General features: G+C 40.9%; 1 protein-coding gene across 1 annotated transcript in view; it reads left to right on the top strand.

Annotated features, from left to right (window-relative positions):
* FBLN2 (fibulin 2) overlaps nt 1-11356 on the top strand; it is a 78636-nt gene extending 67280 nt beyond the window's left edge. Inside the window, exons 12-17 of the mRNA XM_059823038.1 lie at nt 2874-3002; nt 3525-3650; nt 4302-4418; nt 4952-5080; nt 9197-9320; nt 10346-11356. Of these exons, the coding sequence (XP_059679021.1) occupies nt 2874-3002; nt 3525-3650; nt 4302-4418; nt 4952-5080; nt 9197-9320; nt 10346-10703 (983 nt within the window). The 3' untranslated portion in view covers nt 10704-11356. The remainder of the gene's footprint in view (nt 1-2873; nt 3003-3524; nt 3651-4301; nt 4419-4951; nt 5081-9196; nt 9321-10345) is intronic.
* Nucleotides 11357-13039: the final 1683 nt, after the last annotated feature.

Below are 13039 nucleotides of genomic sequence, written 5' to 3'. Positions count from 1 at the left end.
AATCATAAAAGGACAGCAGGGGAAAAAAAAAAAAAAGATAAATCAGCATTTTGGTTAGTGATGATATCCTAATGATTTCTACTTACGTTCCCTTTGAATAAAAGGAAAGATGAAAAACAAACAAAATATGCTTTGTGATGGTACAGGTGGGTGGAAGCCGTGTTGGCAGCTATTAATTTGGTCATGAGTAGCAACTTGTAAAAAACAGTGGTATAGATAGACCCTATTTCCGCATAAAATTCTGCATTCTCCTTTTTGCTCTTCATTATGTTCTATCTCCCTTCATGATTTTACCCCCAGGACTATCCAGACCAAGCCTGGCCAATGAGAAGGTGGGGAAGATTTGGAAGTAGCAGAAGACGGGGACAGTTTATGTGTGTAACTGAGGAAATTGAGACCGCTTCCTAATACAGCTCTAGGGGGTTGTGTTTCATAAATGCGGGGCAAAGTAGCACAGTCTCATTGGGTGTCCTATCATATAGCAGCCTGAAATATTTCAGTTGTTACAAAGGGAAGGTTCAAAAGTCCTGTCTCTCTCAGTTGCTGTAAAGACACAGTTCTTCAGCTGGTTTCAATCAGTCCTGTTTCAGCAAAGTCAACTGGGCTAGGTACGTTTACACCACCTGAAGTGTGGTGATGCTGAAATTTGTTTTTTAGGGTTACCACCATGCCAACGTCTCCATGAATGCCATTTTTTTCACAAGTCAGCAGTCATCACTGAGCAGCTCAGAAGTCCTGGCTGTAGTGCTAACAGCTTTCATCTTCAAGCCCTGCTAATGGCTAGGGCAAATTATGTTCCTAAATTTCAAACTGATGATTTATAGGAAGAATCCAGCCTTTTTTCCCCAGTTGTTCCTAAAAGAGAGTGACTGTGTGTAAATATGTGGCAGAGGAGGAAATTGCCATTATTCATACAGCATTTATATCTTTAAAGAATGATGAGCTAACACCAATGCATTGTAGTTACTGATAATACTTCATCTCTACTTTACATGACTGACAGTGCTTTTAAGGAGCAGGTATAAGGAAGCTTCTCCAGTTTGATTTTGGGAAAATGTTAATTGGTGATTTCTCTGTCTTTGCTGTGTGCGCTCTGTCTCTGCAGTCTATATCTTTTGGTATGGCTTTCTTTAAGTAGGCAGAGAGAGTGGAGAAGAAAAAAGAAAAGCATATGATCCTAATTTCCCCCCTCTATGATAAAGATTAGTTTCTTTAAGGCATTGCAATAGCTAATTAGATTCCTGATTCAGATTTATTCACAGTAGTAAATACATCATCTGCACGTTTCTGCAGCAGAACTACACTTGTATGGTCATCTTCTCTGTTTAGAGGATTCATCTCTCTTTAAAATGTTCCTATTTTCTGATTTAGTAAATGAGTTACTAAAAACTACCTCTTACCTTTAACTGAAAACTACTGTAACTATTGTGAAATATAGCACACTTCTGATGGTGTAATGCCCTAGAACTAATTAAAGTCTGAACGCAATGGAATATATAATTTTGGACAAACTACTGAAATGGTTGCACACATGAATTCACTACAAATAAAACTGCTACTTTACGAATTTTGTACCTGCATTAGAAACTTCCTTGTTTTGATGCTACCTCTGATCTTACAAGAAAATGAGGAGACAGTGTTTCGGCAGAAATCTATGAGCCTGTCAGCAATTCCTTGCTTGGCGAGTGGCATTCCCTGCCATCCCTAACCCCAGTGCCAGCAGGGACCGTGCAGATGGGAATCTGTGCTGAAATACCAAACAAAGTATTTGTTATCGCATCTCATCAGGGTTGACATAATCTCTATTTTTCCAAATCCAAGTTTCTGTGATAAGTAACTTGCTCTCACTTCCCTATCATTTTCTCAGCAAGCGACTGCTTTCCAGAGGCTGTTGTTTGATAGAGAACTGCCCGGGAACCCTTTGAAATACTATAGTGCTCAAATTTATGACCTCAAATAGGCCAGTATGGAGAGCCTCCAGCCTTAGAAGTACCATCCTAATAAATATTACATGAACAGGGATTTGGGTTGTAAAAGTAGCTGAAGATGTGAGTAATAGGAAGGAAGCAGGATCTGATGGCTTAGGAAATGGCAGAACCTAGAATACTCGAAGAAATACAAGTTTCTGAGGGTTAATCAGACTTTTTGATGCTTCTTGTCACAGATGATAACAGGGACTTGTTAGACACTGATGAGCTATTTAGTCATGTTGCAAGTCTTGTAAATCAGCGTGTATTGAAAACTCTCATCTTCATCTCAGGATTTTTAAAATGAGATTGGAAGTGAAGCATGTGAGTGGAGAAACAACTAATTTGTTGGTATTGGATTTTAGATGATAGGCCACGAGAAATATCAAAATGTGAGTTGATTGAGAAAAGCAAAAAGATCAAGATTGGGAAAGAGCAAAAGGGAGACAGCAGAAGCAAGTTTGAAAGGGCAACTGGAGATGAAAATAGCAATTGCTTTAATTGAAGGGATAAGCAGAATTTCTGGCTAGTTCTTGTTTTGCTTTAAATGGCTTGCTGTGACTCACGTAATGGCAGAACATCAGAATAGGGTGTTTAAATGTCATGGTTTGATCAGAATCAAAATGTGTTTACATTGAGATGCAGAAGATGCTGGGAAAGCTCCACTGCAGTTGCAGTTACCATTTTCACTTCTAAGATAATGTATTGCTTATCAGAAGTTTGACTTAGAGCTATATAAAGCTGACTCTGAGAAGAGCTGGGGAAGAGCTGATAGTCTTTGTGCTGTCCAGGGGACAACCCTAACAGTTTCTATTTCTGTTTTTCAATGAATTTCTTTTTTTCTCTTCGTAAACATTGACTCTGAGCAAACTATATTTAAACTAATTGCTTTCTCTGGTTCTGCAGATGTGGATGAATGTCAAACTGGTGTACACCGTTGTGGCGAAGGGCAGGTTTGCCATAATCTTCCTGGGACTTATCGCTGTGACTGCAAGATGGGATATCAGTATGATGCATTCAGCAGAAGCTGCATTGGTATGTAAGACGCAAGATGAGATGAAACGACTGATTGATTGAGCCTTGGACCTCAAGGCAGTATTTAGCACCATTGTGTGCAGTTAATAGTTCTGCAATGCAGTACCTCAAAAGATAATGGAATCACCTCCAAAGCAGACGGCATTCAGTGTGACTGGCCATTTAGAGCTCTGCCACTCCGTGCTGTGATTTTGGACCAGGTGCCCTTGGTTTGGTTTAGCTGCAGGTTATCAATTAAAGTCATCTGCAAAGTACTTTCCTACAGGTTACGCTTTTGCTGCTGTAGAAATTTATCTTTCTGAAGACTTCACAACTTTCCTCATAAGAGACTATGATACGGCATTTTGTATTTTATCACTACTGTACACCAACTAGAGCACAAAATCAGACAGCATAAAACCTGAAGTTGCAGCATTTCATGCTCTGCAAATTAATCTCTGACACTTTTTCAAATATCCTCCTGCATCTTATTTGATGCTTTTGTTTCTAAGCTGATTGTATATTTGCTTGTTATGCTGGCAGATATAAATGAGTGCTGGAATTACCCTGGACGCCTGTGTCAGCACACGTGTGAGAACACCCCTGGGTCCTACCATTGCACTTGTTCTTCTGGTTTCCGCTTGTCTTATGATGGGAAGCATTGTGAAGGTACCAGACGTTTTTTCCATGAAGAAGAAATTGCAGTGTGAATTAAGGGACTTTAGAGAAGGAGTTGAGGTGAAATATAAATACAGTAAACCAATGATTTATGTGCACTCAGATTTGCAGATATTCAGTTGAACACTCAAACTGTCAGATGAAAGCTGACAAGTTTCTCCTCTTTCTTCCTTTTCCTCACATACTTTTTCCTTTCCTTCCAGATGAGAGAAAAGGAGGACATAATAAAGTTAGAACAGGAGACTTTTCATTCAATTTTTAATAAAGATGAAACTTGGTAGTGACAAAACTTGAAAAAATGGATTTTGAATTGAATGGAAATTTTTTAAGGTCTCCATGATTTTTTTTTAAGGCAATGATTACATATTTTTAATCAACCGTAACATGTAAGGTCTGAAACACGTGTTTGCATGTGTATGTGTTTTCATTGGCATACACAGAAATGAAATTCAGGTGCAACAGACATCCTCATGCTTCTTGGCATTCTGCCTAGGGAGCAGAATCATCTTCTTGGGACAAATTAGTCCGTCCTTATTCACTCTGACCAGAAGGATCTGGCAGCTGTTCTCAGAGGCAAAAAATGGTGGAAGATCCTGTTCTGAACCATTGTGGCAATGTCTGTGGGTTTGTTTTTGGATACAGATGTGAACGAATGCGATACTAGTCCCTGCAGCCAGGAGTGTGCCAATGTTTATGGGTCCTATCAGTGTTACTGCAGGCAAGGTTTCCAGCTAGCAGAAGACGGGCATTCTTGTAAAGGTAAGGCTGCTGCTGCTTTGTCAGGTCAAGTTAAGTATGTGTATACTCTTTAACAGTCAGGGCTGTCTAACTCTTTAACAGTAAGTGCTGTCTAACTCTCAGCAGCACCAAATGCTGCAGGTGAGTTACACCCTGCTGCAGAAGCTGCAAAAGGTAACTCCAGCTATTAGAAAATGCAGTTCATTTTCATGCCTCCTACCCGGAGCTGGAATACACTTGTGTGACCGTAGAACCGGTGAGGTTATTGTTTCATGGGGCTAGAGCTTCTGATTGAAAAAATGAGAAGGGAAGATATGTTTACCTATATTGCATCAGTTAAAGCCTCCACTCAGCCACAGTCGAGTGAAGGCTTGCTCTTACTTCTGCTCAACTTCAAAAGTCCTAGAGCAATGTCAAACTTTCATGGTTGCATTCATGTTTAAGGATATGTTATAAATGTGTCAGATAAGAATTTCCTTGTGTTCTACAGCCTCCCCTTTCAAATTTCTGTTTTTCTTTTTTTCATATGTTTGTAATTGTGTTTTTTTCCCCAGATATCGATGAGTGCACACAGAGTGCAGGCATTCTTTGTACTTTCCGCTGCGTGAATGTTCCTGGTAGTTATCAGTGTGCTTGTCCTGAGCAGGGATATACCATGGCAGCAAATGGAAGAACTTGTCGAGGTAATGAGGAGTTTAGGAACTGAAAGGGTTATATCATGAAGCTTTAATCCTTGGAATGATCAAAGCTGATATGGCTATTCAATCAAGTCTCCATGTTTTGTATTAGTCAGTGTTAAAAAGGAAGTATTTGGCAAAGTTGCCAAATATTGGTATCTGCAACGTCAGCTTTCTCCTGGTTAGAAAAAAGTACTGTGGCAACTCAGCTGTCAATGTGAGCTGTTCAAATTAATTCCTAAGGGAGCCCACTTCATCCTTCAAATTGGGGCACTTGATTACTTGTATGAACTGTATGTGCACCTTGGCACAGCAGTAAGTGATCTGGTTTTTTAGAGGTGCCAGATGTAGAAATTCATGGCTTCATTATGAGTTGCAGTTTCCTGCCCCAGAAAACTGGGAGAGTGAATGTAGGAGCTGTAATGGGGACTCAGACACCCAGAAGTCTGCCACCTAAGCTTAAGTATGTTGGTGTTAGTAAATGTTAGTGTAAATGGCATGTATCGTCCCCACACACACCCCTTTTCTCCAGAATCATAGAAATGTCTTCTAGGTGCCTGGTGTTTTTCATCTGGTACGCAGCTGTCTGTTTTTGAAGTAAAAATCCCCCTTTTCCAAAGGATGCACTGACTGTGTAATGATGATTGAAGATCTGATTACCTTTACGTACTCTTCATGCATTCCTGCAGTCACTTACACTAACTACCAGGCATTTCCTGCTCTTGGTTTTTCAGGAACCTTTCACATAACTTTTGGTTATCTTTCTCCTATGCTTAAATTCTCTTCTCAGTGGTAAGGCAGTGAATTTACACTATGTAAATCATGAACGGCATGGGCATACTCGATCCTGACTTTGGAGCAGAGAAACAGACTAAACGACAATTAAAATTTTTTTAAAGACTTTTTTTGTTTTAATGTGTTTTTAAGTATGAATGCAGTTATATCCATGTGCATTTAAATTCTTACATAGAAGTCACCTTTGGAAAACTACAGCTATAACTCTCCTCAGGCTTTGTTTGTGTTATTTTTCCTGCTAACTTCGAGTGCTGGCGTGCTAGTTGCCACTGCTGCCAGCAGTGAGATTTGAGCTGAGGACGTCTTCCAGAGTTAATAGTGTGAGTCACTGCGTTAATTGGCCAGCACAGCTCGCCTGAGCCGGAGGCACCCAGCGTGCTCCAGGCGCTGGAGGTGGAGGAAAAAGGTTTGCCACACGGACCTAGAGATCACACTTGCATTGTTTATGTGGTGTGAAATCCTCCCCACACGCTCACTCTGTGTGGAGAGGGTTCCTATTATATAGCCTAGCCCTGCTAAGTGAGCTATACAGTAACACCTGGAAAAACTTTTCGAAGTACCTATGCCACCTGGTACATGCACCCTCCTTAGAGGGTGAAATTGGTCTACTTGCAAAACCTCCTGCATGTGCGGCAGCTCTGTGCGCGGCTGGGTAAGCTGGCATTTAGTCAGGCGCTGGAAGTAACCCCTGAGTACATGCCTGGTTTTTTTGAGCTCTGCAAGTGTGTAGTTACAAGTTTGGGCAGGCTTATATATTGAGGTCTCTCTGAAAACATGGTTGGAGAAACAGTCTGAATTGATGTCAGCTGGACTAAACTCAAGATTATATTGGTTTCCGCCACCTGAATATCAGGCCCCAGTTGCTTATCATCTGACAGGTTCTTAAGAGTTACTGGTGGTAAGTTCTGTGTACCCTTTACTTCAAACAGATGAGTTGTATCTCAGGTAATAGCATCTCAACATATGGATCTTTTTGGAGAAACTGCCTGTGGTATTTTGCAGCACAGCCAAACTGGTGAAGTGAGTGCTTTCCCGACAATGATTGCAATATGGAAGAAATTTTCTTTTCACCTAGGGGCACTTCTGAGAATCAGCAAGGGATTTAATTTACTTTGATTCTCTCCTACTTCCTATTGTATACTTTTCTTTGCAAGACTTTTAAACCAGTCAGTTCAGTGTATGAGATCAGTTCTCATCCCAGGGGAATGGAGGGAGTGGGAGGTTATAGTTTTCCTCTAAGAGTCTCTCCTCTGTGACAATTGGCAGAACTGCAGAGCCCTACACAGTCCACGTGGTTTGTCTGTTAGCATTTATTTCATTTTAAAGCCTCCGTGCGTTGTCTAGACATTTGGGAGTACACAATGTGACTGTGAGATCTTTGCCAATATTTTCTGCTCAAGCTGGATCCTTGTTATTGCATCTGGTTTTCAGCATTTTAAGGTCCATGGCTTGGGCTTGTGCATATGTATTATTTAGGTAACCATGTTTATGCTCTAGGCCATAAAGTGTCTCTGAGCTTTAAATGTTCTTTTTTTGTCTTCTGCAACGTTACTTCTCATTACAGGGAGATACTTTTATTTAACTTCTATTTTCAAAAATGCGTGTCTTGTTCTAAAGTGTCGTTCTTCAGGTCCCATATTTCATAATAGTCAGTCTGGTGAAGCTTACATCTCCTGGATCACGCAGCTGTACAGCAGTGGATACTTTGCTTTGTATTTGCCCCCTGCTTTAATCCAGACAAACTTTCATTCATAGATAAATTCTTCTCCTGGAATAGCTCAGCTTTCTTATTTCTCAAAAAATCAGTGAGAAGGTCTTGTTGGCTTTTAACACAGGTTGGTTATATTCTGATGGGATTTGTTTATTCCCGAGGGACAGCTTTTGTCACTGTGAATGGCTAATGTGTAGGCAGACATAGGGTGTCCCTCCCTGCATTATGTGTGTTCGCTCTGGGGAGGGGAAGGCCTCTCTGCAGGCTAGGTAATGGGGGAATGTTCGTTTGCTTGGGATATGCGGACATTTTACAGCCTTGTCCATGAAGAAGGAGCCGTTGCGATCACACGCGTCTTGTGCAGTGTATGAGGGATTTATAGCAGCAGCCACCTTTCATCAAGGACTGTCCCTTGTACCTCCAATGCTTGCATGCAGAGTCTACACCACACACAAGTCCGTGCACATGCTCTGCTCTTTGAAACCAGTTAGATGCTTCCCCACTGCACGTGACACAGGCTAGCTCTAGGCACGAAACTGTGGTTCAGGGAGTATCAGTGATCTGGAAAGCTGTCAAAATTGGCCCATCACTTTCAGGAAACTATTTTAAAAACTATCTTCAGTCAGAACAGCTGTGGAAAGCTTACACAACGGGTCTGGGGATGGACAGGTTGGCTGGTCTTGAGAAGTTTAGGGTTCCACTGCCTTAAACTACCTCTATCTGGTTACTTTATACTGTTTCCTTTCAGCCTAGTTTATAATATTACTTACAACACACCTCTGACACAGGAGCGAGGGAGAATATGACAACACAGGCGATTCTATCTAGATGTTCATGTTTGTTTTGAACCTCAAATGTTTGGTTTCATTGCAGTGGAAAGTGGCAAGGCAGGAGGATCTTGAGTTTTGGCAACTTTTTTTCCTTCTCGTGTTTATTCTCCACTGGAAGTGAAACCCTGGGTTGCATCAGATGTGTTTGGAAAGAGAATAGCTAGGTTCACAGGAGTGTGCAAATGTTTGCAAAGTACAGAAAGAAAGAAACAAACTTCCCCTGCGGTAGAAGGCCAGCCCTGGCCGGGCACTGGGTGGCTGCGACTGGCCACAGTCTCTGCCAAGGAGGGGAGGGACTATCAAACAGCGTGAAAAGGATCATAAGCTGCTTGTAGGGAAGAGTGGGCTCCCTTGTTTATTGCACACACTGCTGAGTGGTACTGTCATCTCTTACTAAGTGATAATGTCAAGGAAAGAAATTTTTTTCCACCGAAGTAATGAATTTTAGCAGAATTGGAATCAACATGATTTACCCTGTCACTCCAAATGCCAGCAAGTGTGTGTGCACAGAGATGAACCTGACCCACCTCACCTGAATGTGCATTTCACACCCCAGGTGTTTCCTCCGGTGTTCTTGCAGTCCTGGTCTGCAGGCACGGGTACTGAAGAGGTAACACATGGCAACTGAGCGGTGAAGACAAGAGCCCTCAGCTTGCAGAGCCAAACCCACAGACTCCTCTTGTTTCTCATGCACACAGTCTCATAAGCATATTATAGCCCATAAATCGTGGTTACTTGTTATTTTTGAACTTAGCATGTCTTTTTCCTTGTGTTTCTTCTCGTTAGATATTGATGAATGTTCAATAGGAACCCATAACTGTTCAGCTGCAGAGACTTGCTATAACATCCAGGGCGGCTTCCGCTGCCTGTCCTTCGAGTGCCCTTCCAACTACAGAAAAGTATCTGACATGTAAGTACCGCCACTGCAACAAAGTGAGCAGCCCAGTCCAGTGGCTGCAGGCGTTACGTAGTGCTCTAGTTTGTGGGTGGGTGTAAGCGCTCAGAGCTCTAAGAAGATGCTTCGGTACCTGGAGCACATAGATTTTCCCCATATAGAGTTTCTGTCCTTTTTTGCCTCTTCCTGCTTCCAAGCCCTAAACCCCCCATTTGCCCTCCAGCTGCTGCTGTAACAGCAGTCATCAGAGCTTGTAGCTCTACTTGCTGCAGCTCTAAAAGGGCTCTGTTTATAACTAAGTTTTAAAAGAGTAAGGTCTTCTGTGCTGCTTATATCATTGCAGTAGCTGCCGGGCTGGTCAGTGCACCACTTTTACAGTGGTTTTGGGGCTCCCTGTTTAATATTCAGGTTGCAGTTCCTCCGAGAGTGTTGAAACATTGAAGGGGAGCAGGATAATAAGCTTGCCAGGCTGCAGGGTTCTGGGAATGGCATACCCCCACAGCTCCCAGCTCCTCAGCAGCTGAGGCTCGGGACCCCCAAAATCTCCCTACCCTGCCTCAGTGGCTGCCAGTGCTTTGGGAAGCCATCTTTAGTTGCTTATGACTTAAAAAATACTTTTCCTGCCTTACAGAATTGAGCAGCTTTGCAAGTTGGGGAGCTTGTTTCCCATTCCCCTGTTTTAGCTACCTTTTTAAGTGGTTTTGTTCTTGTTTTCTTGGAGCACTGTCCCAGGCTTGTGCCATCAGTGGCGAATCACAGGCTCCTCTTCCAAGCTCTGTGCTGCTTGCAACATGACTCTGGCTCTTTCCTCATTGTGGAGCTTCCCAACACAGCTCCCCATGTCCATGATCTTTTTCTTACACTGTTGTACACTGACAATTATATCATTTACAAATGCTTTATGGGCACTGTAAAAGCAGAACATCAGCTGGTAATTACACAGCTGAAGTTTGTCTAATACTTCTGCAATACTCTGAAATATATATATTTTTACCTGCTATTACATGGACACTGAACGTGCTTTATTTCTCATTTCTTAGGAGGTGTGAACGGATCAGTTGTTTTAATTACCTGGACTGCCAAAATACCCCAGTGCGTATTACCTATTACCAGCTGAACTTCCAAACCAATATCGTGGTCCCAGCTCATATTTTCCGTATTGGACCATCGCCTGCCTATGCTGGAGACAACATAATCCTTACTATCAACAAGGGAAATGAAGAAAACTACTTCAGCACTCGAAGGCTGAACTCATACACAGGCATTGTCTATCTTCAGCGACAAGTGAAAGAGCCTAAAGACTTTTTGTTAGATGTTGAAATGAAACTGTGGCGTCAGGGAACATACACTACTTTTCTTGCCAAAATTTACATTTTCATCACAGCTCATGCGTACTGAAGCATGTATTGACATTGGATTTTATTGGTGCTATGCTCTTTAACTGTTCTACCAAAGCTTAATACTGTTGAACTGGCATTTAATGTATCTAGCCTTGATATTATTTTTCTATCATTGCTTTAAACTTTTTTTTATTGGTTGTGTAAATTAAGTTAATTTTTATCTTTTTTTTTTTGTTGTTTTCTTATGCAATTCTTTACATCATCGTTTGACAATGAACGAAGGAAGGGTAAAAAAGGCAGTACATACATTGTGTTAGATGCTGGAACCTTTTCTTAGAAATTATTTTTAGGTTTAGTCACATCTGCAGGGTATTGCACTAGAGAGGAAAGATGTTCACTTGGGAGCATTGGTTTTTGCCACTAAGGGAAAAAACCTTGAGCAATTTCTCTTTATTACACAAACTTATGGTTTGGCTTAGCCACTGACTTCACTGAGGTTTCTTTGTGTTGAGATGCTGTGTCAAAGGCCGTACGTGTACACTGATGGTTAGCTCACCTCATATTACCGGTTTATTTTCCTCCTTCCAACTTTCATAATATGTTGCCTAAAAATATATATTAATAAAAGAAAACTCCACCAGTGAAAAAGCCTATGAATGAGTCTTGCTTTAGTAGGACGACTCGTATGTGAAATATTTGCAAGACCAAGGCCTTAAGAGAATGTCATGCTTTAGGGCAAAAGCTCACATTGCCATTTTTAGTAATTGTCTTCATAGGTGCTGGGATTCCTCTCTATACAGACTCATTCTATTTAGGTAACTATACGTGCAGGTTAGATGCTTTATACTTCTTAAAGGAATGTCCAAGAGGAAACATGGAAATAATGAAATAATCAATGACTGCTTCTTATTGTAAAGCTTGGGTGTGCCACTGAGGAATCATTTTCAATTTTAAATAAAGCAAAAGAGGAGTTGCTTCTCTTCTTCAGGAAAATTACTTCAGTTGTGCTACTAAATGACACAGCGGAAAATGCTAGTTAAATTGGTGGTTTGTATTATGCCATTTAGAAAATAGCACAACCAAAGTTTTGAGCTAGATTTCCTCTAGTTCTACAGGAAACTGGATGAGGTCCAAAGTTGAAGGCCAGATGTGGCAAAGCATAGTATAATCGAAGTATTTGTTAGAATTTAGAAATGAGTATCAGAACTTCTCTATGGCTGGGTTCTTTTTTTTTTCCTCCCAAAAAAGCTCCAGTGTTGAAACTTTCTGAGCTTCCTTTGTTCCAGCTATAATTATTCTGCAAAATGTTTTAAAGGAAAAACATAGCTATAATATAGTGATGTTTACTACACTGCAGTTCAATAATCACAGAATCACAGAATATCAGGTTGAAGGGACCTCAAGGATCATCTAGTCCAAACGTTCTTAGCAAAATAATGATCTGTTCTTTTCTACAGTTGATCTTATTTTGACCAGTGTGTGCACACCAAAAGAAAAAAGGAGAAATCAAATCTTATGGCTTTTTATGCCATAATCAACAATTTTATTATATTGTATTGTTTGAACTGCATCTTAAAATCTTGTAAATACCATCTCTATGGTGAGAGGGGAGATGTTCTGTATTCGCTATATCCCAAGGCCAATTTCTACCACTTCAGGTTCAATTCTTTAATTTGAACTCTCTTATCGATAATAAAGTGCAGATCTTTCTGTATCTGAAATCATAAAGACCCATTACCAGGGAAAAATTATTGCTATTCCCCAGCTGTAAAATATGGGATATATGTGAGTTTGCACACATCAAGCTTTTCTTTGTTTTTTGTATAAAAAATCATTTTGTAAAAGTGCTCTTCCATCCATCTTTTGTTTTGCATAGTTAACAGTTTCATAAGCATTTAGCAGGGAAATGCCAACTGTGAAACACATGTTTATGCAATTTGTCATTTCAATTAATGCATATCTTACAGCTACAGGCCTGGCAAGATGAAGAGGCAGCCGCAGCAACGAGTAGGCGAGCCTTTCAGATCCATTATGCAGGATGCATGTTAAGTGGCGATACATTTCTCCATGCCCCAGTGGGGCACATCAAGAGTCACCGAAACCCAGAGTTTTCCATCAGCATTAGTATTTGATTGAGCGTAAATGATATTCAACCCTCGACAGTCTTTCTTGTCAGAGAACAAATGGACAAGCCATTTGTTACCTGGAGACCTTTTGCTGACTAAAACCAGCCATAGTCAATCATATTAAGGATCTGGCAGTTTGCAACACCGACTTTTCATTTTCTAGACAGGTAATTGATGAAGAAAGTTTTAGGAAAGGCTTTGCATACTATTATAAGAAAAATGCTATGTTATAAAAAAAGGTTTTCATCAGCGCTGTGTCCAGTAGGCC

The sequence above is a fragment of the Gavia stellata genome, chromosome 12 (assembly GCF_030936135.1).
Source record: "Gavia stellata isolate bGavSte3 chromosome 12, bGavSte3.hap2, whole genome shotgun sequence".
Lineage (NCBI taxonomy): Eukaryota > Metazoa > Chordata > Aves > Gaviiformes > Gaviidae > Gavia > Gavia stellata.
This window is presented reverse-complemented; position numbering and strand designations above follow the sequence as displayed.